Source organism: Rhodofomes roseus, assembly GCF_022264815.1.
Source record: "Rhodofomes roseus strain CIRM-BRFM 1785 chromosome Unknown C8Q71scaffold_36, whole genome shotgun sequence".
Lineage (NCBI taxonomy): Eukaryota > Fungi > Basidiomycota > Agaricomycetes > Polyporales > Fomitopsidaceae > Rhodofomes > Rhodofomes roseus.
The window spans coordinates 131,771-158,923 of NW_025952992.1; the positions used below are offsets into that span (position 1 = coordinate 131,771).

General features: G+C 55.9%; 11 protein-coding genes across 11 annotated transcripts; 5 read left to right on the forward strand and 6 right to left on the reverse strand.

The window, feature by feature from the left end:
* Window positions 1-952: 952 nt before the first annotated feature.
* Window positions 953-2,761, reverse strand: C8Q71DRAFT_396547 (uncharacterized protein). The gene is made up of 3 exons (XM_047918300.1): window positions 2,592-2,761; window positions 1,223-2,541; window positions 953-1,163 (listed from the first exon to the last, which is right to left on the reverse strand). Exon 2 carries the CDS (start codon window positions 2,532-2,534, stop codon window positions 1,233-1,235), a length of 1,302 nt encoding a protein of 433 aa, XP_047773102.1. The 5' UTR covers window positions 2,535-2,541; window positions 2,592-2,761; the 3' UTR covers window positions 953-1,163; window positions 1,223-1,232.
* On the forward strand, window positions 2,762-3,547 carry C8Q71DRAFT_396546 (uncharacterized protein). The gene has a single exon (XM_047918299.1). It carries the CDS (start codon window positions 2,939-2,941, stop codon window positions 3,401-3,403), a length of 465 nt encoding a protein of 154 aa, XP_047773103.1. The 5' UTR covers window positions 2,762-2,938; the 3' UTR covers window positions 3,404-3,547.
* Window positions 3,548-3,692: 145 nt separating this feature from the next.
* C8Q71DRAFT_851597 (uncharacterized protein) lies at window positions 3,693-6,637 on the forward strand (the record flags this gene model as incomplete). Its single annotated transcript, XM_047926766.1, has 11 exons — window positions 3,693-3,744; window positions 3,789-3,980; window positions 4,085-4,185; window positions 4,351-4,463; window positions 4,829-4,949; window positions 5,155-5,625; window positions 5,684-5,814; window positions 5,873-6,008; window positions 6,054-6,113; window positions 6,168-6,276; window positions 6,546-6,637. Coding segments are annotated over 11 exons (1,578 nt in total), but the record flags the coding sequence as incomplete, so codon positions are not given.
* Window positions 6,638-6,897: 260 nt separating this feature from the next.
* On the forward strand, window positions 6,898-8,327 carry C8Q71DRAFT_863044 (uncharacterized protein; the record flags this gene model as incomplete). The annotated part of the gene is made up of 2 exons (XM_047928111.1): window positions 6,898-7,938; window positions 7,989-8,327. 2 exons carry the CDS (start codon window positions 6,898-6,900, stop codon window positions 8,325-8,327), a joined length of 1,380 nt encoding a protein of 459 aa, XP_047773105.1.
* Window positions 8,328-9,652: 1,325 nt separating this feature from the next.
* C8Q71DRAFT_396628 (purine nucleoside permease) lies at window positions 9,653-11,351 on the forward strand. Its single transcript, XM_047918301.1, has 5 exons — window positions 9,653-10,034; window positions 10,094-10,241; window positions 10,298-10,596; window positions 10,651-11,192; window positions 11,245-11,351. The coding sequence occupies exons 1-5, from the start codon at window positions 9,882-9,884 to the stop codon at window positions 11,306-11,308; spliced, it is 1,206 nt and encodes a 401-aa protein (XP_047773106.1). The 5' UTR covers window positions 9,653-9,881; the 3' UTR covers window positions 11,309-11,351.
* A 42-nt stretch (window positions 11,352-11,393) lies between these two features.
* On the reverse strand, window positions 11,394-13,362 carry C8Q71DRAFT_717961 (methyltransferase domain-containing protein; the record flags this gene model as incomplete). Its single annotated transcript, XM_047921205.1, has 5 exons — window positions 11,394-11,624; window positions 11,676-12,169; window positions 12,223-12,709; window positions 12,802-13,010; window positions 13,050-13,362. The coding sequence occupies 5 exons, from the start codon at window positions 13,360-13,362 to the stop codon at window positions 11,394-11,396; spliced, it is 1,734 nt and encodes a 577-aa protein (XP_047773107.1).
* An 84-nt stretch (window positions 13,363-13,446) lies between these two features.
* On the forward strand, window positions 13,447-14,149 carry C8Q71DRAFT_396670 (uncharacterized protein). Its single transcript, XM_047918302.1, has 4 exons — window positions 13,447-13,508; window positions 13,563-13,718; window positions 13,791-14,049; window positions 14,117-14,149. Exons 1-3 carry the CDS (start codon window positions 13,473-13,475, stop codon window positions 13,908-13,910), a joined length of 312 nt encoding a protein of 103 aa, XP_047773108.1. The 5' UTR covers window positions 13,447-13,472; the 3' UTR covers window positions 13,911-14,049; window positions 14,117-14,149.
* A 171-nt stretch (window positions 14,150-14,320) lies between these two features.
* Window positions 14,321-15,643, reverse strand: C8Q71DRAFT_717868 (purine nucleoside permease-like protein; the record flags this gene model as incomplete). Its single annotated transcript, XM_047921195.1, has 4 exons — window positions 14,321-14,866; window positions 14,924-15,222; window positions 15,295-15,442; window positions 15,491-15,643. The coding sequence occupies 4 exons, from the start codon at window positions 15,641-15,643 to the stop codon at window positions 14,321-14,323; spliced, it is 1,146 nt and encodes a 381-aa protein (XP_047773109.1).
* Window positions 15,644-17,322: 1,679 nt separating this feature from the next.
* Window positions 17,323-19,888, reverse strand: C8Q71DRAFT_789417 (serine carboxypeptidase). The gene is made up of 14 exons (XM_047925257.1): window positions 19,525-19,888; window positions 19,316-19,464; window positions 19,133-19,263; window positions 18,956-19,066; window positions 18,803-18,902; window positions 18,655-18,745; window positions 18,582-18,606; window positions 18,415-18,532; window positions 18,332-18,362; window positions 18,237-18,278; window positions 17,959-18,178; window positions 17,741-17,899; window positions 17,555-17,676; window positions 17,323-17,496 (listed from the first exon to the last, which is right to left on the reverse strand). Exons 1-13 carry the CDS (start codon window positions 19,812-19,814, stop codon window positions 17,608-17,610), a joined length of 1,536 nt encoding a protein of 511 aa, XP_047773110.1. The 5' UTR covers window positions 19,815-19,888; the 3' UTR covers window positions 17,323-17,496; window positions 17,555-17,607.
* A 515-nt stretch (window positions 19,889-20,403) lies between these two features.
* On the reverse strand, window positions 20,404-23,090 carry C8Q71DRAFT_717942 (uncharacterized protein; the record flags this gene model as incomplete). The annotated part of the gene is made up of 5 exons (XM_047921202.1): window positions 20,404-20,553; window positions 20,610-20,754; window positions 20,811-20,877; window positions 20,930-22,473; window positions 22,525-23,090. 5 exons carry the CDS (start codon window positions 23,088-23,090, stop codon window positions 20,404-20,406), a joined length of 2,472 nt encoding a protein of 823 aa, XP_047773111.1.
* Window positions 23,091-23,878: 788 nt separating this feature from the next.
* Window positions 23,879-27,073, reverse strand: C8Q71DRAFT_396826 (amp dependent CoA ligase). Its single transcript, XM_047918304.1, has 18 exons — window positions 26,772-27,073; window positions 26,657-26,711; window positions 26,565-26,606; window positions 26,493-26,511; window positions 26,403-26,432; window positions 26,035-26,350; window positions 25,854-25,974; window positions 25,787-25,801; window positions 25,684-25,730; window positions 25,553-25,632; window positions 25,467-25,500; window positions 25,282-25,411; window positions 25,024-25,225; window positions 24,938-24,961; window positions 24,815-24,884; window positions 24,728-24,755; window positions 24,476-24,663; window positions 23,879-24,411 (listed from the first exon to the last, which is right to left on the reverse strand). Exons 1-18 carry the CDS (start codon window positions 26,934-26,936, stop codon window positions 24,235-24,237), a joined length of 1,743 nt encoding a protein of 580 aa, XP_047773112.1. The 5' UTR covers window positions 26,937-27,073; the 3' UTR covers window positions 23,879-24,234.
* Between the last annotated feature and the right edge of the window lie 80 nt (window positions 27,074-27,153).

A 27,153-nucleotide genomic window follows, 5' to 3' on the forward strand; every position in this document is an offset into this window, starting at 1 on the left:
AAGCCTGTCAGGCATGATTGTCAACGGTTCTATCTTCGTCTTCACATGCAGTGTGGCTCATCCCCATTGGTACTCGATGATTTCTGAGTCGTACGCAGCCTGAAGGAAGCTGAAGGAGCGGATTGGCACCGCATGGCTTAGTGATATCGATACGTACTCACCCCTTCTATTCACACTCCGGAGACCACCGTGCTAAAACCAGCCCATGACAACGCCATCTGTTCATAATCACAAAGATGCGATGCACTTCTATTGATTGAGTTCGACGAGAGAGACACAGTTATAGTATAGTAAGGTAGTAGTCTAGTAGGTTGCGATTGGGAGGATGACAATGCCAGATGAGGTGGATGAGAAATCTAGGAGACACCAGTCCGAGACCGATTAGGCATCCCTTTCGCGAAGGGAAGACAAGCGCATTGAAAGAAGAGCGTAGGGTAGGAGATGGTCAAGAAGATGATGCGGAACACCCAGAGCGAAGCAACTGCGGTGCTCGAGCAGGCTCGGGCGATGCACGGATGCCCGAGGTCACACGGAGAAGGAAGAGGGGAGACGGACTGCACGCAGTAGTCTGCAACGTCGAAGGAAAAGTCGGGACCAGGGAGCACAGCGAAAAGAGAAGGAAACATGGGACAGTGATCAACGGTTGCGCTACCAAGACTGAAGAAGTAAACCCCATGAGTAAGAGACGACGCCAGAAGAAGAGAAGACTATGCGATTGGATTCGAGCGTAGTGTATGTTATTGTATATGGATCAGAATTTGGGTTTGGGATGCGAACACGATGCGATGATGCAGATGAGGGGAGGATTGTGAATGCGATGAATGATGATGAGTGGTGCGAGCCATGGTGAGCCGATGTCCGAGTGAGAGAAAAGGAAGAAAATGCGGATGATTGCATGGATATATACGAGTGATGCGTGCGTGGTCCGTGCTTGCGTGAGGAATAGAAGGAACAATAACACAGAACAAACCAGGATCCACGAAGTGAGGGACAAGGATCGACGGACCAACAAACGGCCGCCGCTGCCATATACAGGGCGCACGAAGCTTCGCCGGTCGCCGAGACCAGTCAGTGACGGCGAAGGCAAACGGGGAGTCCGAGGAGCAAGACATCGCACTTGCAAACGCCCGATGATCACCCGCTGCCCTGCACGATTTTCAACTCTGCTCAGGGAACGACCGGTCAGCACCACATCCAACATACAAGGTGATACTCAACACACCTAGAACAGTTCACATATGCGCCGGGGGTGCACGCGCAACAGCGATGCCACGACCCCTGGTCCGGCCTCGCGTCCGCCCGCGCTCGTACTCCAGCTCCCACCCTCTGATCATCTCCTTCTCGTCCATCTCGTCCGGCCCATGCTCCAGGCCGCAACCCCGTTCCTCACGGTGGTCCTCCTTCTCCAATGAGCGCTCCAACTCCTCATTGCTGAGGACCAGAGACGACCGCGTCCGGCCGAGCGTCGTGACAGTCGGACGGCTGCCCACGCTTGACGTCCGGCGTGCACGAAACATTCGTCCTGTGTCCGGGTACGGCGAGCGCCCGCGAGTACGGGCCGGCCGATCGGCCTCCGCGACCTTAAGGCAGACGACGGGCTCTGCGGCGGTACGCAGGTGCATGCTAGAGCGATTGTGGGGGAAAAGGGGACGCAGAGGGCGGCGGAACGACGGAGAGGAAGGTGCAGAGGGCGTGCGAGAGGTAGTCGGAGGAGAGGGCAGCGCGGGCAACATGGGAGGGGCGGGCGAGCTGAAAGACGAGGGGACGGGTGAAGTGCTCCGGGCCGAGACAGACGCAGAGCCAACAGAACGTTGGAACGCGGACGTGAGACCGGGGTCAGCGAAGCCTTCTTCCTCGTCCTCGTAGCGGCGGCGCTTGCCTGGGCTCGGGGCGTCGCGAGGAGGGGCAGCGAACACAACTGAGGAGCATCCCGACGACACCGGGGAAGCATAAGCCGACGCCAGCTCCTCAGACTCGACGATATCCCTGTCGCAATTCGTGAGGTCCTCTGACGCTTCATCCTCCATATAACCGCCCGGACCCTGGCTATATGCGCGCTCGTTCGTCCGTAGTGCCTGGGCGAGGAGACCGTGGCGCAGGGGCTGGCTGCAGTACAGTGCCTCGGCGCCGCGCCGAGTGCTGGAGCTGCGACGGGTCAGGCCGCAGAGGGCTTTCTGCTGCTGGTGGCACTGTTGAGCGAGGAGAATGCTCGTGCGGCCGCGCTGCTGCAAGAACTGTGTTTGCGGCGCCCAGTCATCCTTCCGCGCAATGATCTGGCCATGACCTTGGAACGAACACGGCGAGAACGAGAAGTCGAAGTTGAAGACGATGTCCGGTGAAGGTTGTTGGCGAATGGGAGAGCAGGGAGGTGGCCGCACAGCTTTTCGGCGTGGGATGGTGATGGGCATCGTGGGCTTCTGAACCGGTGAGGTGACGGCATTTTGAGGGGGTGACGAGGCAACGCCTGCGTTGGCGGACTGGTCGCGCTTACTTTTGCGGTAGAGGGAAGAGGGAAAGACCTTCCTCACGTCCATTGGGGGTCTACATGAGAGTCTGAGTATGTCATGCAGAGTGACTATATGCACACTCACGCTGAAAAGGATGCAGGGTAGCGTTTACTGTTGCCAATCCACGATCTCCAATAACCGATACTCGCTGACGGTGCCGAAACAGCGAAGGTCAAGAGCAGGCCCGCTCAGCTTTTGAAGGGGTGGCTGAAGGGTCGGTCCGCAACCCGAAGGGTACTCGGGTGAGTGACTGGCGTTGAGTCGACGGGCCTACGAGCAGACTGGGAGAAGACTGCGTCGCAGAGAACGCGGGTAGGTAGGGTGGCAAGAATGGGTGTTTGGACAGTGTCCGCAGACACGGACAAATTTTAAGAGTGCTGGACAGCCCGGAGATGAGCGCGTTTCGCGATGCACGGTGGGAACAACAATAGATGACAATTGGGCGCTGTCAGGCTGGGGCTGGGGCTCTGGCGACCGTAGCTATGTGTGTTGTGCACTCGCTCGGCGGGGGTGGGGGAGCAGGACGAGGAGAGCGCGACACGCAGGCCGTCGCCGCCTCGGACGACCTGGAGTATATATGGGGGAAAAGAGACGCCTGGGCGCGTACCCCGCCTGCCAGCGATTCCCACGCACCCGACGCGCTGATGGGTGGCGGCGTCCGGCGGCGTCTGTCCGCCATTCCCGTCGACGTTGACTCGATATATGGCAGCCTTGTGGCAGCCCAGTGGCAGCCTCGCCTTCCCTGTCTGCCCTCCCCGTCTGGCCCATGCGGCATCCACGACGTCCGCTCAGAGCATAGCCAGCATCCTGCCATTTCGGGCCAATTACGCCCTTCTCCGCCCTGCTCTGCGCACCATGCACCGAGCACTTCACATCCTCGAGCGCCCGAGCGGTAGCCCCTTCTGCGTCATATCGCCTCGCTCCGTTCACATCGTGATACATTCGTGAGTGCGAGACTGCACCATGTCACCCCGCGAGTACGCAGCGCGCCCGGGTTGCGGCGTCTTGCATCTGTAAAACGCCGCTCGTATGTTCAGACGCGTTTGTCTGCTCTGCCGCGGATTGATCTACTTATTTATTCCTGCATTCAATGCGACACTAACCGTCTCTTGACGGCCGTCTGTACTTGACGGCACCTGCAGCACGCACATAATGTGATTCCGTGCAAGCTGACGTTGATGGAACATGTCGCCACCACCTGTTGGCACCGCGGTCTCGACCCACGGCCTTCACAGAGGTGCGTTCCTTCACCGTGTCATTTTGACTGATGCCCTTCTAAAGACGCTGGCAATTACAGCCAAATCTATTCAGCGACCCGCGGCCTGCGGAGGCCGTCGGGTTTTCCCAAATGGGACATGCGCCTGCCAGGGAAGCTGGTCGCATCTCGTCACACAACATCTCGCGGTGACCGATGGCAGCAGGCCTCCGAAGACGCTGTTCGGCAGGGAATTTCCATATGCAATTACAGCGTCGGTAGGCTAGAGCGCTCCCGAGTAAGAATTGGAGCTGCAGGATGTCGGTGCGTCAGTAGCGTCGTCACCTCACTAATAGCGGGACTCGCGTTCCATTCAATATAGCTTCGTTTGATACATTATACGACGAGCAGAATGCCCTCTACTCCTCGCGACCGACAGACGTGCGGAACTTTCGCTGCACGTATTCATTTGCTACCTCCGATGTGCGTGCTTACGGGTACGAGTACCATCCATTTCTCCGTGACAGATGTGGATTTCGAATCTTGTTGATGCCAGTGTGTCCTTGTCACCGCACGCAACTTGCGCGCGGCGATCACCCCGGGGTCGCAGAAGCGAACACTGGCGCCAAATGCACATGTTTTTGACAGGATTATCGCCTGGGTGGTATCATCCATTTGGTCGACATCGAGAGTCTGTGTGAAGGCCGCGGTGTTCACGTACTCCAAAAAATGGCAAGACCAAAGGTGGCGCGTCTGAGGAGGTAAGGCTGCGACGCGTTTAAGACTCACGCGTCTGTCACCTGACCGCGTTTACCCCTTCTCCCAGCACGCCGCGTTCCTGATTTTGAAAGTCGCTCAGTATTCGATATTCGGCGTTTCAGCTGTTCCTCTCCAGAATCGTCACCGATATTCTGGTACATTCCAGTGGGATTCGCCTAAGTAGTCAAGATTGCATTAACTTATCTCTGTCAACTTCGAAGGCCGAATGCGCGCAATGCCATACAATGTAATCGCTTTGTTACTCTAGTTCGGCGTGCGCGTGATGGCCTACTCTTTGAGCTTGCATCATGTATGTGCCTATATACGTTGTTGGGTCGCCGTCCCCATTCTCTCTGGCACCTACCAGCCAACGCGATTCAAGTGGCACCATGGACGACGCCTCTCCAGACCGAGGCCCAGTGTTGCAGCACTGTATGCTACCCACAAACGAGGAGGGCGATGGCCAGGGGGCGGCGCACGATTTAGTGGTATGTTTGTCCGATTGCGTCGATACTGGCCCAAAAACTCACGTCGACGAGGCTTTCAAGCACCCTCAGCCTCGCACGCGGACCATGGACAAGAGACGTCGCTGTGCCCCCGTTCCGAATCTCAACTATCCGCGGGACTATGTCGTGCCCTCATCCACCACAAGCACATTCCGAGGCACCAGCAAACCCCGCGATGCATCAACAGATATTGGATGTGCTGGGGAGACTGGAGCAGCATAGGGCCACGATCGCCCTGGAGCTGCGCCAGCGGCTGGCAGCGTGGAACACGGGTGATCCTCAGAACTGGAGTGTCAGAGGGCAGATCGTGGTGGACTTCATAGAGATGGCGAACCTCCTCATGACGGCAGATGCATATATCTGCCGGGGCCAGCACATCATGGAGATTCCTGCGCGGCAGCCTTCAAGTGCTTCAAGTGCGGCGCCCAGCATCTCTCCAAGAATACGAACCGCTCGTACATCGGAATCGCCGGAGACACCGCGGGCGGAGCAGATCCTGATGCCAATCATGCGCGCGGAAGCGTTCAACATCACACATCCTGCGTTCTGCCTACGGACCGGCGTAAATGTGGATCTAAACCTGCTGCAATGGAACGGAAACCCCATTTCGCTGTACGCTTTGCATTGTGAGGTTCTGTGCCACGGTGGTGAAACGTTGGTACGTCTCTCAGGACGTCGCTCCAGCTCCCGGTCATGTTCGGTCTACTTCGAAATAGATCTCCCAGTTCGGTGTGTGGCCCGATATTGGCGCGAGGCTAGGTTTCGTGCAGATCCCTAAAGACGCCTGGAATAGGCCAGCTATGTCAAGCCCCGACGTCGCGCAGCATCTGCGGAACATCTACGACAGGTACTTGGTCTATTTCGACTCCTTGTTCGTTTCTGCGGCAGTCAAACAAAGGATGCAGTCAATGGGTGCTGCTCGGGATGAAAGACAGCCGGGTACCTCGAACTCTACACAACTGGCCGCTGGAGCATTTGAGGCGGGGCCTACGCCGGCGTCGACAGCTGATGCTACGGATGGATAATCCTGCGATGGCTAGCGTGAGTACATCCCTGACAGAGACTGGATGCAACTGCATTGCTCAGTATGTAGCAGAGCGCCCCAGCCCCCTTGACCCGGCGATCTCAGGCGGCGCCGCAACTAAAGTACTAATGTGTGCTAGTCTCCGTTGCTGACCAAAATGTGTGCTCGACCTGCAGAAGTGGAACATCGGCGGTGAAGAGTACCTACGAGCGTATGATGCCACATTCACTTCGCACCGTCCTTTTATGTTTCCTTTGTACTGGTATCACGGTTTATACCAGCTTTGTACGAGCGCTTGGAGTTGTTCTTGAATAACTTAGTCGAATAGGCGCGAACATTGCAGTAACGCGCGGCGGTATATACATAAGCGCAACCCTTATGCGCTAAGCCGTCGCGAATCTTGGACCGCTCCTCCATCGACACCCCATCCTAGGCACAGTGGAGGACATACCCTGGCCTCAGGCTCGGACGCAAGCTAAGTTGGCCAGAGTCTGAAGAGGATGAGAGCAAGCCATTACAGGTTGCCACGTGCCGCATTCATCCCACCGTTGCAGCGTGTTCGGGCGAGATGACGGTGCCACGATGGTGCCACCGTCACTCCTCGCGATCCGAGTCGTCACTCGAGTCCAACTCCGCTCCGAATCCAGTAGGTTCATATATGCGGAGCCGCAGCGGAGGCAGTCGCAAACACGCATCTTGGTCCACGCCCTCGACGAGCTCACAGTGTAAGCGACTCGGAAGTCCAGCTGGCTTGCGGTCGAGAAACTCACTTGTTACAGATAGTCGGAGTGTAGCACCGGTTCAAGCCTACAGCCTGCGCAGCTCTTGTTCGCCAGCCAGTGAGTGCCCACACGTCGTATCCGTGACCTCTGTGCTCAAAGTCGCGTCTTGCAGCTTGTCGCCCTCATGTCGTTAGCGTCGCTCAACTACGATGTCATCGAGACGATCCTTACCTATTCCGGATCTCAAGACGCCCTGAGACTGGCGACCACCTGTCGATCACTGTATGCGCCGGCGGTACAGCGCCTCTTGTCTCACATCAGTGTTGACAGTGGCTGGAGCAACGACAGGCTCCTACAGTACTGCAACTACATGCTCGCAGACGCCAAGTCCCGTCCACGCTGCCTGAGGTCGCTCTCCATCACATCCATACCAAGAGGTGACCTATCTGCGTTCAACTCTCTCGCAGACGTCCTTCGCTCCGCTCTCGCCCTGCGGAAGATCACGCTTACCTGGGACGTAGCATTCGCTATGGAGGACTGTCCCTCCTTTGAGGATGCCCTGGCTTCTGTCGAGTCTCTCGACGTCATTGACATCCGTGGAATGGACCTCCCTCTCGTCCGCCTGCTCTCGCGGATGAAGTGCCGCCCGCGCACGTTGCGCTGCGACCTCATTCCTGTCTGGCGTTTCAGCTTGGTGGGGAAACCCGGTCCGTGCGAGGGGGGACAACCAAGCTTCCTGAGCAACTTCGCCGACTCCGTCACTACGCTGGAACTTGGCCACCTCTCGAACCCCATCGAGGAGCTGATGCCGGATACCGTTTGGCCCTCCGTGCGCGAACTCTCGGTCACGTCTGGCACCTTCACCAACGTGCGCACGGTGTCCTGCGCGTTCCCCAACCTTCGTGACCTGCGCATCCGGAACGTGCAGTTGGCGGATCCAACGATTCCCGCCGAATGGCCAGAGTTGCGCTTCCTGTCGACCACAGACCCCATTCCCCTCCAATGCCGTGTGCGACACGTACAGCTCAACGTCGACTGCGAAAGGGCCTCCGCATCGTATATTCAACGGTCGCTCGAGATGTTGCGCCGCGCATCGCCGACGGTGCTGAGTTGTTACGCAAGCGTTGCGCTATTCGAATACATGGCGGAGCATCTGCGTGACCTTAAGGTTCTCCACGTGGATGCGGGCAACGTCCCATTGGACTTACCCATGCATTCTATACTGGTAGGTCGTAATATCGCACCCTGTTTGTAGTATAGCTGACCTGGCTCTAGGTTTCGCTCGCGACGGCTCTCAGGGCGATACCCCTCCTCGCCCTTACGCTCGATATACCCCTCAGCAACTATGCCACTTGCAGTGACGAAGCAACCTACGCTGAGATGTTTGCCGCTGCCATTCCTTCACTTGAGCTTGTCGGTATCGACCACTACGAACCCTCGGAGAGACCGCACTCGGCAATGATGGATCCCGCGGAATGGGACGTCTCCGAACGAAGCTGGTATCGTGTACCACCTCGGTCAGCCGATGGTACTCCGGTGCTGAGGGGGCTCTCTCGATGGACTGGAACCAAGATCCGCGAAGGACTCGTGGCGTCCTATGGTTGCCGCGATTGATGTCTTCTGGTGACGATGCATGAATGTTTTTTCTGCCTAGTGTACGCAATGACGAGGCATGGACCACAAAGTTACGGGGCGTCGTTCTAGTGCGTTGCACGTTGTAATTCAGTATCGGGGCGGCATCAAGTGGTCGCTAGTAGTACCACATGAGCACGTGTCAGGGATTGGTAGGCCCTTACTTAACGACGTTCGGTCCGACACGTCCCTAGCACGTTGCTCATATATACCGTAGAGGGGTGCGCACTTCGTATGGGACTATATGGGATTGTAAACATGTTTTCTGTCTGTGGACTTTCGGAAGCAGAGTCATGATTAATATCATGAACTTGACGACATCCTCTGTAGAAGGCAGAATTCTGTCATTCGTGGGATATGACGGCTACTATCCAATATCTAGAACTTCAGAATGCCGACCCCTGGTCTGCTGCTTGCTTCCAGCGGCGCCTCCAATGAGAACTCAAGTACTCAAGTACTCATACACGAATTCGAGCGGGTTCCGATGCAATTGTACGGCATCCGTCATTGATGAGATGTGGTTGCGCGAACTGATAGTGTCCAAGAACATAAGGCGCTTCCCGAGCGACAGACGCGCTTCCATGCAACGTCCAGTTCGTCGGTCACTATCCCAGGAAAGGATCACACGCGGGTGGCCTGAAGAGGGAGCGGTGACCGAGGCGAAGCTATCCAGGTGTATCCGAGGAATCGATTCCCTAACGAAGCCCCTGGCCATGAATCCTCCCCATCATCCTACGTTCGTACGTGAGCACATGCGGTCACGCGGAAGCACAATTCACCTAATGCGATGTACTCTTCTCATGAAGATCTACAGCCCGAAACGCACCCCGACTGTCCGTGTCGCTCACAGCGGATGAATGCACATAGATGTACATAGGTGCACCATAAAAATATTTCCCCAGGCATCGCTGCATCACGAGAACACTTCAGCGCAAGGTGTCGAGCACGTTCCACAGTCACGCACCATTGACACGCAATGGGTGACGTCGTCGTACGGGCACGGACGCGAGTAAGGGTTCCTTGTGCCAGCCGGGGAATTAATGGGTCGAACACTCAAGTCTCATAGAAAGACTCAACCTCCAAACACTGTTGAAGGGCTGTACAGAGCGCCCACAAGCAGGGGTTTCCTGGTTTCGTCGATGTCCGACAACTCCTAAGCAGCAGCTACTCAGAGGTCCAATGTTGGCTCTGAACATCACCAATCCGAGCAAGCTGTCAAGCAGTGGTACCGCGGGCATCAAGCGCTGACCTCTGTGGTATTGCCACAGTTCGCTTGTCTGCCGGTGTCTCGATGATTAACATCCAGTGCGATGTAAGAAGGGAAATCATGGAAGCAGCAGAGTACTTCGCGTCCTGCCAGACTCAGCGGCGGATCGTCCAAATTGTGCACAGCTCTGGAAGATTCGCCCGTAAAGCACGACCGTGCGTGTTCCCTGCGAGCATATAAAAGAGAGGCTGAATCGCTTGTGAGAGCCAGTCCTCGGGTAGCATCCGTTGATTACTCTTACCTGCCCTCAGCCCCTACCCCAGGTCGTGATGCGTCTCTCCAACGTCCTCAGCTCGGTCCTCGCCGGTGCGACTGCCCTGCAAAGCGTAGCAGCCTTGCCTCAGGATCTGTGGTCGAGGGACACAGCTGCCGCCACCGCTGCTAGCTTTACCGTCAGTCCCAAGGTATTCATCATCAGTATGGTAAGTCACCGAACATTACGAATTCTGCAGAAGGAAAATGGCACTGATATCGTGCACAGTTCACGCCGGAGGCTGAGACATGGTACGGCATTCCAGAGTTCGATCTTCTGGCTATCAACATCACGGTTCCTGGCCTGTCCATGCTCTTCCCCGACGTTCACTGCACCGACGATGGTGAGATCTGCCAGCTTACCACTGGTGAAGGCGGTACGTCACCCAGCGTCCTTCAGTGCATGACATGGCACTAACGAGGCTCCCTATAGAGATCAATGCTGCAACGACGATCGCCTCGCTCGTCGTGTCCCCGCACTTCAATCTGACGCAGACGTACTTTATGATCGCCGGCATCGGCGGCGTGAGCCCCGAGGTCGCCACGCTCGGCTCGGTGACCTTCGCGCGTTTTGCGGTCCAGGTCGCGCTGCAGGACGAGTTCGACGCGCGCGAGATCCCGGAAAACTTCAGCACCGGCTACGTTCCGTTCGGGACCACGGCGCCGGGGCAGTACCCCACGTCCATCTACGGTACTGAGGTGTTTGAAGTCAACGCGGCTCTGCGCGACAGGGTACGTACCTCAACGGGGTCAAACACCTCCAGGCTGACAGGATCCGGCACGTAGGCAATTGAACTGGCCAGCACTGCGACACTGAACGACACGGATGCAGCGGCAGCCTACCGCGCCAATTACGCCGCAGATCCCGAATACGCCGCGGGCGCGAGCGGACCGACGATCGTCCCCTGCGACGTCGCCACCGCAGACGTGTACTACTCTGGCATCCTGCTCTCGGAGGCTTTCGCCAACACGACGACACTGCTGACGAACGGTACGGGGAAGTACTGCTCGAGCGCGCAGGAGGACAACGCGAGCCTCGAGGCGTTCCTCCGCGCGGCGATGCATCATCTCGTCGACTTTGCCCGGATCATCGTCATGCGCACGGGCAGCGACTTCGACAGGCAGTATCCCGGCGAGACGGCCACGCAGCACCTGCTGTATGACCACCAGAATGGACACATACCATCTGTTACGAACATCTACTTGGCTGGCGTGAAGATCGTGCAGGGCATCGTGAATGACTGGGATAAGACCTACGCGGCGGGCATCACCCCGACGAACTACGTCGGGGACATCTTCGGGACTTTGGGTGGTACGCCCGACTTCGGGTGAGTAATCATCACCAGCATAGGTTTGCCTGTACTGAATGGAGTCGTGCAGGCCGTACGCTTCAGGCGCCCCCGCTACCAAGAGGAGCATCCAGGCGAGGCGCCGACCGATGTGAAAAGATGGTCTGCCATGGCCGAGGGCTCTGTGGCGGATCATACGAACGGGGGTGCGATGATGATTACGTCCGTCAAAATGAACCCTTAGCGAACTAGTGCTTTAATATCTTGTCTCTGCCTAATACTCAACAATGTGCTTGCGGGCTTTCCTACGATCCTGGTAACACGTGAGCGATGACGGGTTGCATACACAATCGTCACAAGACGCACCTCAATTACGTTTGTCCTTTCGGGAGAGATGACTGCTGCCACATTCCGTGCGCTTCCGGAGGCTTGATCGAACAGATTCACCAAACGCACGTCCATGCCCGTACCCTAGTATATAATCAGTGAATAATTCAGTCATGATGTTTCAATGCTACTGACCTCCAACTGATCCCGCAACCATTCCTCTCTATCAAGCAGTATAAGGCTCTCAGTCACAGGCCCCAATATACACCGCAAGACCTGGAACACCTCCAGCCGGCTCTCCATAGTAGCGTCCTTCGTGCACGAAGCCGGATCCAGCCTCACACCAAGGCGATCCTGCGCGCGCTCCACGAACGTCTCCCAGTCCACGTACGCCGAGTCGTTGAGCCTCCCCAGACGCCTCAGGGCGGGCGTCTCGCCGTTGATGACGGCGGTTTCGTCTAGGTCAGTGTGGCTGTCGGAAGGTGTAGACGACGCGTCGTGCTTCTCGAGGATGCCTTGGAGAAGGGCACGCCAGACAACCTTGCGGACGGCGAGCTTGGCAGCGTCGAGGGTCTCTGTCGTGCGGAGCCATTGCCCTGGAGTCTGTGCGGCGAGGTGCAGATGGTTCGGCGTGAAGATTAAAGGTAGTTCCTTGGACAGTGCAACAAGACGCCCAGATAACGGGAAGTCTACGACCGGATGTGAGAACCAAATTTATCGAAGCTGCGATGTTATTACTGACCATCCGCCTCTAACAGGTTGTAGCAGCACCCAACGATGACTGCTGCACACGGGATCCACAGTCGTCTCGGCTCGGTCGAATGCAGACGGGAGATGAGAGCACGCAGGACGTTTGGCGTCAGAGAGCCGCATGCGTGTAAGGCGACGAAAAGCATTGGGAGGGGCGGGGCATCTGCCTCGCGCGTTCCCTGCATCTCTTCGGCCCATTCGTCGACGGCGGACAATAAGGAGTCTGACCGTATCTCGAGTGTCTTGTATGTTAAAGAGCCTTTCGGTGCCCCGTGCTCATCTAATACTCCTCCTCCTGTTGATGAATCTGCCTTCTTTTCGTCGGAGCTGGGACCGTCCGCTGGTCGACCAGGCGCCTTCTTTCTCTTCTTCGGCCCGATGTTTTCTCTACGAGCCGCGCCTTTGCTTTGAACGTCACTCCAATCTAGGGCAAGGACATGGAGGCCCAGTTCGTCCCTCATCGCGCGCGAGAGATATGCCTAGCCGACAACAAGCGATCATGAGCATTGCTCCAGCACATGTGTAGGAGACGAGCCCAGAGGGCACCTCTCACAGAAAAGATAGAACGAACCTGTCCCGCTCCAACGTCGACTGCATGCCTCAGACTGGCTAGCTCTGGCGATGATAAAAGAAACTGGGCGACGAATCCTGACATGCGGGTGATTTCATGTGCTTTCTTGGGGGACATGCCGAACATTCGATCCTGCGAGGATGTGGGGGCTTGTGACTCGTCATGATTTGAGGGTTTGACAGCTGCATCAGAGTATCTGGCATAGCATACTTCAGCGTCGTTTTTGATGAGCATAGGTGATCAGAGACAAACCGACAGTGCCTGCCCGCCCATTTCACGAGAGACTTGCAACCGCCGTGCCATATCGATGAACAATTCCACCTCTTTGGGGATCGAGTAGCGCGCCTCATCTCCCTGCTCGTTCTGAGTTCGTGCATAGTATCGCAAAAGAAGGAGCCATTTGGGCTCAGATGAATTGTCTGGCGGCGCCTCGCCTGCCCAAGCCCACCAAGGATCCCATTCAGATGGAACGTCAAGCGTAGAAAATAATCTGTTCGGATGGGTTGCCAGAATACTGTCGGTGCGCGACGAGGAGAGGAACCCGTACAGGTCGGCGGACATGACGGTCGATTGGCAAGACGTGCTTCAGCCACAGGCGCGAGGATTTCGTGGGATCTCGATCAGGCCTCGCTCGTAGGCGCTTGTGCACACTTGCCACTTGGTCGACGTTCATGACCACATTCGGTGCATCGGCTGAACAGAAACGGGCATGTCTCGCGGGCTGATCTCTCGCTGCCCCGCAGCTAACGGTGTCCTCTCAGCGTATCAAGGAGACGTCCGACAAAGAGGAGGCCGCAGTGAAGGAGGCGTTCGGTGACGAGTCTGAACGCATGTTCCAGGTCCACGGCCCCGGGACTCGTCCAGACAGGCAGCGCAGAGGCTACGGCAACATGCTCATGGCCATGGCCAACGCTGAGGTACGTTTGTTGCAAATAGTCCTATCGCGCTAGCCCATCGTGCTGATGACACTGCGACGTGGATTCTTGCAGGCAGACGAACTCGGCGTAGAGTCGTACGTTGTTACCTCAGCTCACAACGTGAAGTTCTACGAGAGCTGTGGGTACGTCGTGGCGAAGCGGTTTTTTGTTGGTGAGGGCAACCCGGCCTAATCCGGCGTGGAGTCAACCTCCGGTTGTGGGCTGCATCGTGCGTGGAGTTCCGTCGCTGTGATATCTGATTCGTGCCTGGGAGACATCCAAAGTTCTCTTCGACTTCGAACCAGTCTGCGCTGCATACCAACGCGATCACGTGTGTACTCTAGCATTGACGCGTCAATGTGCCAGCAGACTAATTGTGAATGGGTTATCATCATTAGATACTTTTCGCCCACCAGGGTCCTTCGCTGTCTAGCTCGAGGCTCACAGTGCCTTCATCATCGCAGAAGCGCCTCTACGCGCACGCCGGCGCATGGGCATCGTCGCATCAACGCTCCTCTTCGACAAGCTCTCGCCACCGGAGTATGGTCTGTGTTGCGACCTCGACATCAGCAAAGTCCATCATATATGCTACGAAGGCGGTCTCACCCAAAGTCGGGCGTGCCGCCCAGAGTGCCAAATATGTCCCCGACGTAATTCGTCGGCGCGATGCCCTTCTTGAAGGACCCCTCCCAGCCCTCGATGATCCCCTCCAATACCTTGATACCCGCCTTGTATATGTTCTGAATGGCAGGCTCGAACCCACCCTGGTCCGCCCAGAGTAAGTTGAACGAGGCCGCCTCGCCGGGGTACGGCCTGTCAAAGTCACTCGCCGTGCGCATCACGATGATCCGGCTGAAGTCGACGCGCCCATGCATCGCGCCGCGGAGGAGCGCCTCGAGGCTCGCGTTGTCCTCCTGCGCGGTCGTGCAATAGATCCCGCTGCCGTTCGTCAAGAGCGTGGTGGTGTTTGCGAACGCCTCGGAGAGGAGCGTGCCGGAGTAGTACACGTCCGAGGTGGCGACGTCGCACGGGACGACGCTCGGGCCTGTCGCACCCGCGGCGTATCTTGTCGCTGCGGCGTACTTCGCACGATAGGAAACTGCGGCGTCCGAGTCGGTCAGGTCGGCGGCATTGGCAAATGCTATGGCCTGCAGGTGGCACTTGTCAGTCTTGTTACGGTGATTTAGTCCGAATGGGGTACTCACCAAGTCTCGCAGAGCTTCGTTCACCTCAAATACCTCAGTGCCATAGATTGACGTGGGATACTGGCCTGGCGCGGTGGCGCCCAAGGGCACATAACCCGTGGTGAAGTTCTCAGGCATCTCGCGGGCATCAAATTCGTACTGCAGGGCGACCTGGACGGCGTACTTTGCAAAGGTGACGGATCCGAGCGTGGCGACCTCCGGGTTCACGCCAGCGATGCCCGCGATCATGAAATACGTCTGGGAGAAGTTGAAGTACGGCGACGCGACGAGGGAGCCGATGGTCGTGGCCGCATTGATCTCTGTGGGAGGGGTTGTCAGAATCGTGGGACGTGACAGAGGGCGGTCGTGTGCCCGCTCAGCGCGTCGCTCACCGGATTCGCCCGTCGTCACCTGGCATATCTCGCCGTCAGCGGTGCAGTGAACGTCGGGGTACAGCATCGAGAGGCCGGGGACGGAGATGTTGATTGCCAAGATGTTGAACTCCGGGATTCCGTACCACACTTCCGCCTCGGGCGAGAACTACAGAGGATCAATTCTTGGACAGAGACGATCCACGCGACTACTTACCATGCTAACGACGACAACCTTCGGGGAGAACAGAGCCTTCCCGTAGGCCCTCTCCAGGACCTCGCCATCGTACCTGGACCACAGTCCCTGAGGCCAAGCAGCAGCTGATCTAAACCACAATGCGCATGCGAGTAACGGACCAAGGAAGTGCATGCTAGCCGGGCAGCGAGTTGACGGTGCAGTTAGCAAGCAACGCAAAGACTTTGCAGGCCGGACAGCTCTCGCTGACATGAACCGGTGGCTACTTATTGCAGGCCGTCTTATCGCGCTCGGGGCAGATCAGACATTTGCGCATGGTTGATCACTTGAAAAAGGCACAGGAAGAGGGTGTATTATTACCAGCCAGTGAGACAGCGAGGGATGACACAGACATACTTCGTTGCGGTCTCACTTCTATCACTGCAGTGACACCGCGTGCAGTTGTCGCTCATGCACATGCTCAGGTAGAGGCTGTTGAGTTCAATCTCGCGCGGCGCGCGCCTCGTTGACGCGACGCGTTCTCTGCACGTGCCGTATGTCACATGTCACACCCCGTCGAATGCAATTGACTAGGGGCAACGCCATACAGTTCAAACTCCGACGCGTCCGCGCGCGACGCGCCTACCGTGTCCCAAAGGTGGGCGCGAAAAGAGGTGCACTTTACTCTCCCTTCTCCTACACAAAATATTCGGATAACACAACCACAAATCATGTAAAATCATACTTGAGAGAGTCTTCTGGACAGAATTTCTGGATACCTCGTTCGGACGGCTTTGTTCTGGCAGGGGGAAGATCGATGTGCATAAAATTATTCTGTCCTGAACGTTAGACGGAATGGATGTTCAAGGTGATTGTGACGCGCTTGTTGCGACATCGAGTTCGCAGCGAGTACTCGAAAAGTGCACCTTTTCGTGCGAGGGCGACGCGCATTACGTAAGCAGAACGCGCGCGACGCGACGCGCTCAAACGCCTGCTTCGTTCGCGTTTGCTCTGTTCTACGCAGGCCGGAACGCGCTCTGAACATCCGACACAGACCTATGGCTCTATGGGTCATTTCTTCTTCGGGTTTGACTCTAGACGACCGAGTAGAGCTCAAAGGGCGCAAGTTCTTGGTGTCCAACCACTCGGTTCTGCAGCTCGGACTACAAGGCCGGCCAGAGTCAATGTGATCGCCGTCCGTCTCGATCCAAACTATTGGAGCGATCCTGCTAACTTCAAGGGCATTACACGCGATGATATCAAGCTCCAGCTCGCGTGGCTACGTGTGCGAGGCGTCCGTGTGACCCCCGGGCTTGCTGGCGCAAAGAACTTGAAGATGGACCGCCTGCAAGGTCTAGTGAGCATCCTCTGGGGCTTGTCATCGAAAGGGGGTCAACGAGCTTTCCACGGACTGACCATTCATTTACTTGTAGCTATAGACTAGTAAGTATCAGCACCTCAAAGAGGTTAATCGCGCCCATGAACACGCTGTACATATGATACACTCCTCCGTTGTAGAAAATACCTTCTATATTTGACCTAATTGCTCACAACGCGAGCAGTATATAGCTCTGTAATGCTACCTATACCTTCTTTATGTGTATAGCAGTCCTGGAGAATATAATGATCATTTTACATGCCCTGTACCCGTTAGCTAAAGGCATCGAGGGACGGCGCGTCCACCTTTTCGACGCGTCTGGGTCACGTGACGGGGGACGCGTTCCAGAATGGCGTTGCCCCTAGTCAATGCAATGGCCACAGGCTCTTACTTACATAAGTAAGTTACTTAGTCTGATTATCGAATGTTTTCGAGGCAAAGTGGGGCTTTCGTCCACCAGCGTGTGTGCAACGATATGGCGCTGAGGTATGGCTGAACTTAACGACCACTGGTGTGGCGCATTCTCTGGCAGTGGATTCAAGAGGGCGACTTGGACAGCAACAAAAAATTGTCTTTGCTCCAGCAGTTGCCTAGACTACGTAGGGGTAAGCATCAAGGCTGTAGACAAGTGAGCCTGTGATATGCCATTACGCAAGAGAAATTTATCTGGCTATCAGTAGCTCTGGTCAGTGTGTTCTTCATGTATGAGACGACTAAAGCTTGCGTACCTTCAGCACTTCCATTCTGGTCCGCACGTAGTTCATTTGTTACCAAAGAGAAATCAAGGATCTCGGCCGGCAAGCCACCGCTTGGTCAACTCAAGGGATTGTAGCGGCTTGTCATATGGAACCTAGTAGTTGCTCGCAAGTTAGACCATGTCTCAATGCCAGCGTATTCGGCGCAGGCAGTCTCACCATATGCCCTGCCCCATCGATCGTCACGAATGTCAGAGGTCCTGCACTCCTAGCCAAGCCTGCCACTTCGCCGTCCACCTTCCATTCTCTCAGCGGCTGCGACACGAAGTCGGCTTTTCCATGCCAATTCAACCCTAGTGTCATCCGATCGTTTCCCACCTGCAGTCCATCGCCTAATAGTCAGAGATCGTTCGCAGTACAGGTAGGCAAGCACCAACCCAGTTGCAGATCCAGTCGTTCGCCCCGACGTAGATGAGCACGCGGACACCCCTCTCCAGGAGGGCAGAGAGGTAAAGCTCCGTGGGGAAGAGAAAATCTTGGGACGCGTCGAAGGCGTCAGCGACATCGTCGTCGCAGCTGGAGAAGTTGGCACCGACGGCCGGATCTACGCCAAGCAGCGACCGAACGTCGGGCTTGTCCAAGTACTGGCCAATGGCTCTGTGGAGTGTCTTGTATAACGAATAGCACGCAATCAGTCCGTGTCAGAGTGACGTACTTAGTAACAGGATAACAAAGTGTATCTTCGATTCTCCCGTCACTATGTGAGTCTTTGAGTCATTTATTACCTGCAAGTAGCGTCGGGAGACGCACCAGGGCTTGCTTATATCGTATGGGTTGTATCCTGACGAAAATTTACATTTTACTGTGGCGTCGTCTTGGCCGGAAGAACTCACCTGTCGCGAAAAACGGATCATACAGCTCTGCATTGCAGAAATTGTTGGCTGCCTCGCAGTCGATACTATCGAACCGATCTAGGCAAGACTCCTTCATCATATGCTGGCAACGAGGTAACTGGGAGAAAAGTTAGATCAGCAAACCAGTACCACAAATGGGCACGTACGGCCTGTTTCATCCGAACACAGGACCTGCAGGCGGTGAATGGACCTCGTCGCGTGCCGACAAGTGACGCTTACTTGATATCCATAATTGGTGGTTGAGACATGGGCCTGCACTGCATATCGAAATAGGCGGCCGTCATACCGGACCAGTCCGTACATCCGTTGCCTGCGCCGTAAACGTTTTAGAACGGCGCACAGACCAACAGACTCAGAGATCGCATACCTATCATCACAGACGTAAGGTTTATAGGGGTCATCCCCACCGCTTCGAGCTTGACATTTTGATCATAAACTTCCGAGGCGAAAACAGGAATATAACGACCCTGCACGGACAGCATGAGCTGCGTCGTTCTTCCCGAGTCGTGGATAATGTTACCCCATAAGATTCTCCAGCCATGTGGAATGATCTACCCTTGAACTTGTGGAAATGTTCGAAGAATATAGCCACAAAGGCAGCTATGTCTTTCGCCGCGTCCACTGTGTTACCCTGGCAAGAGGGCGTTGAGCGTCGATTACTCCCAACGCTTTCGCGGACGAGCAGTCAAAAACGTACAACAGTTTCCCCAAATTCGGCATAGGAGAATCCAACGCCTATGGGCTGATCTATGAAGAAAATATTGGCCTTCTCGTTCCAGGAGTAAGGGTTGTATGTTGCGTTGTCCGGGTTCGTAACCCTGCAGGGCCCTACAGCATCCAGTCAATAAGTATCCTGTGGGACAAAGACTTCGTCGCGTACCCAACTCCATGAACAGTCCCAAGGATGACGAGCATCCTGGTCCTCCGTTGGTCCAGAATATCACATCGTCCTTGTCGGGATCATTCCTGCTCTCGAAGAAATAGAAGAACAGGTGGCGAGCCTGGACGTCAATGTATCCGGTGTAGGCTCTAGTCCGCGACACACGCGTCAGCGAGGACGTTGTGAGAGGTTGTTCGGTGTCTCCCTACCCGACGGATCCGTCACAGAAGTCGGATTTCTTGATCCTTACACCGTGCCTAGGGAAGGCCGGGTGGTGTAGTACCGTAAACTCAGAAGCCGAAAGAGCATTCAGATCTTCGAACGGCGTAAAAAGACCTGTATCATAACTGCCCATGGCACCTGCGAGGGACCATGGATCTGGCTGTGGAACCGGCGGTGCGGTGCGAGGCCGCGTAGAAAACGGTCTTTGGATCGCCAACGCGAGGCCAGCATAGATCACGAACACCCCAAAGCGACGACGAAGACTCATGTCTAGCATCCACGTATGGGTCGCGGAGGCCTTCAGTACTTCAGTCACTCGGTGTTGGTACGTAGTAGTAGCGTGAGGAGACCCGATCCGCGAATTGACGCTAGAGCCCACGGTACTTAGTCGGAGACGCCCGTATAAGTCTTCCTGACCTTCTGTCAGTTGTTGTGTTGTAAGTTATAGCAGCTGATGGCTGACGCGCTGACGGGCTATGTCGCCAGGCTGAAGAATGGATCAAATAATAACGTACAGTATTCATATTGACGCAGACTGTAAACCATCTCGAATTCACGCATATTATACTTGACAATGACAACGTCGGGAGCAAATGATTCGATGTCAGTCAAACGGAGCAGGGGATGAACGACGCTACATGTGAGAGCAGATATCGATGCGAAACTATACAGTGGAATAGGCGAATGAATGCTGAACCGGAGCCTGAGAAATTGTCCATGAGAAATGAGAAGGAGAGACGGTGACCATGTATGGCTTTTATGTTACAAATGCACCTCGACTGACGAGAATACTATGAAGACGGAGAATCACCGACAGTGGAGACACCCTGACAAAGAATGTCAGGTTACGTCTTGTCTGGACAGTATCATGCGTGACAAACCTTAGACCGACAAGCAGGACAGTTGTTCCGGCCAACTTGCAGCCATCTATCGACGCACTCCTGGTGGTAAGCATGTTTGCATGACATGAGGCGTAGGGCATCTTCCGGCTCATAGTCCTCGAGGCAGATCAGGCACTGACCAGGGAAGTCAGTAACCAATGAGCATGCATACATATCGATGTATTACTCACTCGCTCGACACAGTTGGACGCAACGCGACCTTCTTCCTCATAACGTGCAAGCTCGGAGGACTTGATGATCTGCAGGCCAGAATTGTCGATGTCTTCCCGTGTCGCGACGGGCGGCTTCACTTGGCCCAACAGCTCAGCAAGTTCCCTGTGGAACGTTGTCAGATGATCGTTCGATTTGTATCTGAAGCGTCAGAGACATACCATAAAGCCTCATAGGAGTCGAGGCTGTCCGAGCCAGTGACCATGTGGTGATTCGGCGGGTAGTAACCTATACAAATAACCGCTGTAGCAAGAGTATAGGGAGAATACAAGATACGTACCTCCGATGACATAGATCAAGAACGTCCTCGCACCAGTATCCCTGTTTTGCCTGTTCCTCGACGTACGACGTCCAGGCCGCAAGCCCCTGAGTGCACTTGCCGCACGGGATTGCCACGTCCTTCCACGCGATTGCGACTGGCCAGCACCTGCTCCGGGGGTAGGACTGTCCCGCCACTCATCTAACGAACGCGAATCACTCTCCGATGACCGTGTGTCATCTTGGGTCTGGACGTCAGGGCCATGTGTATGCGCATTATCGTTGTTGCGATTCATGTCGACGGACTGGAGGCCGACTACGATGACAGGCACAACGACGTTCGCGTTCGGATCTGTCGCAGGTGCTGTCGACGGCGTCGCACTGTCTTCCACGTCCTCTGCGTGAGTAGGTGCAGCGGTGTCGGGTTCGTCGGCTGTGGTACTAGTAGGAGCTCCAGGCGAGGGTGTGGCATGAGCGTCTGCAGGCGGGTTTGTAGGGACAGCACTCGTGCCGGCCGCATGCCCAGCAGTATGAGAAGCAGGAATAGGCGCAAAGCGGTATAACCGCCATAGGTTGACGCCTGGCGGTCTCCGCTCGCCATCGCCTGCATGCCGGGTGTCGGGTCCGAACGGGAACGGCCCGGTAGGTATTGGAGTCGGTGTCCGTGGTGAGCGAGGCGCGTCTGAGCGTTCAGCATGGTTGTCGTGCGAAGCATCGTCATCGTCATCATCGCCCTCGTTGTCAGAGTCAGAATCGGAATCGGACACGTCCTGAAGCGGAGGAAGGTCATCTTCGCCCTCAGCACAACTGTCAGAGGTCTGCGCTGCAGCCTCAGCCATCTGCGCAGAGTCGGCCGATGGGCGGGGATTTGAAGGCCCTGCTACGGGCTGCTGGTCTTCGGAAGAAGCAAAGGTGGAAGGAACAGAAGAGAGCACGCTGTTCCTCTCTCTCCTTGATTCCCCGTGACCAGCGCCATCGTCAGACAATGCTGCCCTGAGATCCGCCTGGAGGTTCAACAGGAATCGCTCAAAGCTGTCTTCAGGCGGCGGTGGTCGCTCGGCATGATCACCGGCGGCAGCATCTGCAGTATCAGCACCTTCCTCGGTCGCAGGCACGTCGTCTCCGTCATTCGAGTCCGACTGGCGAGTCCCAGGAACGTTCCCATCCCCGAGCCCGAGGCCGATGTTGAGAGCGCGCGCCATCTCAGCGAACATGTCGCCAGGACGCATACGGATCTCATTCGGATTGTCACCCTCAGCTGAAGCGTTACCGTCTGACTGTCCACGAGGTTGAAGCCCTAGGCGGTCGCGCACACTCTCCCAGACGTTCCGGATACGGTCACGTCCGTCCCTGGGTTGTGAGGCTCCCTGGCCCTGACCTACGCTGGCACCAGACGGATCCATGCCTAATCCGGCAAGAGCACCCAAGCCAGCAAGGTTACCCAGGCCCGCTGTCGGGGTTGGTGACATGGGCCGTACTGCATCTGAGCTGTTACCGCTGTTGTTCGCTCCGGGAAAAGCAAAACCTGGGGAGAACAGCGAAGCGGCAGTGGCAGCCGCAGCAACGCTGTGTCGGAAATGTCAACAATCGTCTTGATTGTATGCCTGGTGAGCTTACCTGAGCAATGTTCCCAATACATCAATGCTGCCCTGCGACAGTGGTCTTGGGTGTGCATCGCCGTCGTCGTGGTCAGAGTCGTGGTCATCCGCGATCGATGATTCCTCCGCAGAGACTGTGTCCTGGCCAGCGATACTCGATGACAGATCTGAGGAGACTGCTGAGCTGCGATTCGACGATGGAGGCTCGGCCGACCGAGAATCGGGTGATAGCCTCGAGCGATTAATGAACGAGGACAGCCTATTCCTCGTACCATGCCGCTCGCCATCACGAGCCGCAGAAACTGATGTAGAATCCCCCTGGCGCTGCCCAGCTACAGCCTGCAGGCCAGACGGGCGTGGTGTCGTCGAGCGTGATGGGCGTCGAGACGACGATGCTGCGCGATCGGAGGAGGGGACATCGGTGGTGTTTACGACGCCTTGTACGACCACCAGCGTGCCAGGAGGTGGAAATTGACGCGGTGCCTGTGGGGGCGCCTCGGCTTCCGGCGGCGAGTCCGGGTTTGGCTCGGTCGATGCTGGAGGCGGGCTCGCAGCTATGGGGATTGTGGCGTCGTCTACGTGCATCTCAGACGGCGACGTAGGCTCTAGTGTCGCATCGCCGTCGGCCCGAGGGACAGCATCGCTCGGGATGCCTTGCTCCTCCTGCTCGCCCAGCCACTCCTTCACATCCTCATCGACGTCCTGTAGCTCTTCGGCCGCCGCGACAGTCTCCGCCTCGGGCGGAGGCTCGCCCGATATGACGATGTCAGGAATCGGTGGATGTGTGTGCGTACCAGGCGCGTGCTCCTCAGTCTGACTGCTTCCAACCTCCACTGCTGCCTCTGTGTGCGGTTCATCCTGCCGCAGCTCTGTCAGCTGGGGAGGTATCGGTGCCTTTGAGCTACGTCTTGCAAACGAGGAGCGCCATCGTTTCTTCGGCGATTGACTGCTCTCTGCACTCGACGGCGGTGTGCTACTGCGTACGGACGTTGACGAGTCCGAGCGCGGGACCAAGCCTAGGAGGCTGCGCCGAAATGAAGATCTTCGAGAACGTTTGCTAGTGGCAGAAGCAGTTCTTGAGCCTGCTGGAGACGGCCTGCTGCCGCTGCCAGGCTCGGGAGGCGTGTTATCTTCGCGGACAGGTTGAGGCGAGCGAGATGGGAGATGTCTTGAGACAGACTGGCCCATTGAGTGGGAAAAGTAAAGAGAGACTAGGTAGGTTCAGGCTCCTGGGTCGTAAAGTAGCGCAGCGTCGAAAAGTGGAAGCGTCGTCGTCGTCGTCGGCAGTGAAGGGGTGCTGGCGTCGCCACCGCGCGAGCGGGCGTTACATGGCCCTCACATGACAATGACGGGCGATTACGTTTCTAACGGAGAGTCAATTGCCTTTCAAGGACTGTTGTCATTTGAGACAATACTTCCACGTGGAACTTGCGGGCACTTAGCAGTACGGTCCAAGCTTAAGTACAACAAGTCTTAGGGGGGACAAGAGTCACAAGAAACGACACTCTGAGCGGGGGCTGGGGATCAAGGGAGGGGCACGATTCAGGCGGGATCGCGGCAACATGAATGATCTCGGATCCGGCGGCAGGATACTTACTACATATTGAAGGTATACTACAAAGCTTCCTAGCATTTACACAGTGCGTAGCGACATGGTGATATCTTCTCTACATACGTTTAGGAGAACCTATACAGAATTTCTCCAGCGCCTCCGAGAGGAACGACACATCTACAGTCTGGCCTTCGAGCTGACTGACGAGGAGAGCTTCCCTGCTGCCTGCAGTTCCTTTGCTCGCTCGCGCAAGAACCGGCGTAGCAACTTCCCGCTAGGGTTCTTCGGGATGGCATCGACGAATTCCACACCGCCGGCAAGCTGTTTATAGTTTACCTTCGCATCGGCGACGTGCTAGAGATGACGTTGTGTACAGGTCAAAGCTCAACGTGCCGAGCGGAGAGCGTACGCAACACACCTTCATGATAGATAGTTTGGTTCGTGCCTCCTCCTGAGGATCCTTCTTTATGCGTTCTACGGCAGCAGGTGTGGGGACGATGAAAGCGAGGGGAACTTCGCCGCTGTACTCGTCTGGGAGACCAACGACACAGACGTCCGTGACATCGGGGTGGTCGAGGAGGTGGCCTTCGAGCTCTGCAGGAGCCACTGTACGTTTGAAGGATACCCCATGAGAAATCATAGTGCGAGACAAATAGCAGACATGACTGACCTTGGAAGCCTCGGACCTTCAGCAATTCCTTGAAGTAACAAAGTGAATATGTGAATACCTTCGGTCGCAACTATACTCTACGCGCACCTTGATCCGATCGACAACAAAGACATCCTTCTGCTCGTTGATGATGACCTCATCACCAGTGTATATCCAACTTTCGGGCTGTTCAGCAAAGCCCCATGACGCGCCGTCCCTGAACGTACTCACCCATCTACGAAAGTCTCCTTCGTGCTACAGGAAGTGTACATGTAAGCTCGAGCATGGTAACAACATGCTTGTGCATCCGTACTCACGCTTGTTCGTTACTCAAATATCCGAGTGCATTCGCCGGACTCCAGACAACCAACTGACCCGGCTGGTTATAGCCTAGCAGCTTGCCATCGGGATCCATCACCTTTGCGCGGACACCTGGTAGGAGCCTGCCCGCGCTACCAGGAGTACCGATATGCATATCGAGCTGTGGGAAGGTGACCGTCGTGCAAGTCTCTGTCATACCTAGGTGATATGGCCATCTCAGGAAAGTCATGTGAGGGGCTTTGGGATCGGCGTACCGTAGGACTGGCCGATGCTCATCTTAGGGAGGCGTTCGCTCAGCTGTTTAATGGCTTCTGCTGAAAGGGGAGCTGCGCCGCTCTTCAAGGCGCGAAGCGAGCTCAGATCGTACTTCAGGGCATCCGGGTGCTTCAGAGACATAGCATCGGTCAATGATATCGAGTGCCCTACGGAAGAGATTCACCTTGCACAGCAACACTACAATGGGGGGCACGACACTGATCACAGACACGATCAGCGAGGGTATGATAGAGTAAGTGACACGCCTACGGGATATAGTTAATTCGATGACGCTCTATGCTCTTCAGCATGTCCGTGAAGTTGAATTTGGGTATTACGACCATGGACATCTGCAAGGAATGGTCAGAGAACAGCATCTTCTAGAAGTGGCCTTGCCATACCCCAAAGAAGATAGCGAAGTGCATTACGACCACTAGACCATATATATCTAGGTGCATACAAGTCGGTACGCGACATAATGACTGATGCAAGCGAATCGCTCACGGTAGAAGGGAAGCACTGCAAGACTCTTCAGCTATAAGTGACAGCACGCTGGACTGGATTCACGCACAAGCCATCCCTACATCTCCTGGTCTATACGAACGCTTCTTCATAGGTGCTGTCTGTAGATTGCCTGTATGTGCCATCATGATAACGTTCGCTATCGGCGAAATATGAGGTATGCAAACAGCCTAGGATTTCGTGTACGTTGCATGAGTCGTCGCTTGAATCTCATGACCGACAAAGCTTACCTTGGGTTTCCCAGTCGTCCCGCTGGACAAGCTCAAGAACGCTAGCTTCGTCCTTGCCTCGCCAGGCTTCAATCGACGTTCTGTGAAGCTTAGCGGTTTGGACATCCCTTCGCCAACAAACTCGCTGATCGTGGTTTGTGAGCCGATCGCAACCCCAGGGACGTCGAAGAGTATGATGCGCTCAGCTGGTATGCCTACCGCGCGAGCAGCATCCAGGGCAACGTGCAGATTCGAGGGGTGTACAATGATCGCATTGGCTTTGGTCATATTGAGTTGGTATTGCAGCTCTTCCGATGTGAACGTGGGGTTTGACGTGCTAGGGAGCAGTCAGTGTTACAAGGTATCGGGTGTTCAGACAGAATACTCACGTCAGTGTCGCTCCTAATCTATGTGCCGCCCTGTATAGTATCCTTCAGTACTCATCATACATGAGGGAGGGGGGGGGGCTAGGTTTGTACCATATTGCTATTGGGTAGTCTGACCGAGTCATTCAGTTGCCATTCGGCACGGTGCAGTAATATAAAGCTCACCAATGTGATTTGGACTGAAGATACAAATCACGTCGTTATCCTCTGCGACGGAGATTAGCGCAAAGCCTGTGACAGCGAGCCCTCATACGCACCAATGTTCCATCGCAGCCTGAAGGCATTAGCTAGTGCCTGCACGCGCGTATGTACCTATCGAGGCGCGGTATGCTGTTAGACCTTTGGGAAGTGAAGTGTAGTGGGGAACCATACCTCATCGACATTCACTCGCCTTCCTGTCGCGTCCTCAATTAGCCATGCATCCTGCTGAGCTATCGGAGGTCGCGAAGGATGCTGATAGTCCAGCATGAATTGCACAAGCGTCAAGTCATCCGGTATTGTAGGCAAAGGCCCACCAGGGCCCTGGATCTCACTCATGGCTGCAGGAGCGGTTGGGGCCGTTGTGTGAGATGATGGAAAGGAGGAGGCGGGCGAGCAGCGCGTCCCATGTTATAACGCAGATGACTCTCGGCAAGAAAGTACCTCGAAATACGCAATGCGACGGTGGGCAGCTGACCACCGTGGGTGAGCCGCCGCGAGCCGCCGAGACGCCCGAACGCGTCGCAGACACGGTCACGAGACCGATTAGGGCTCG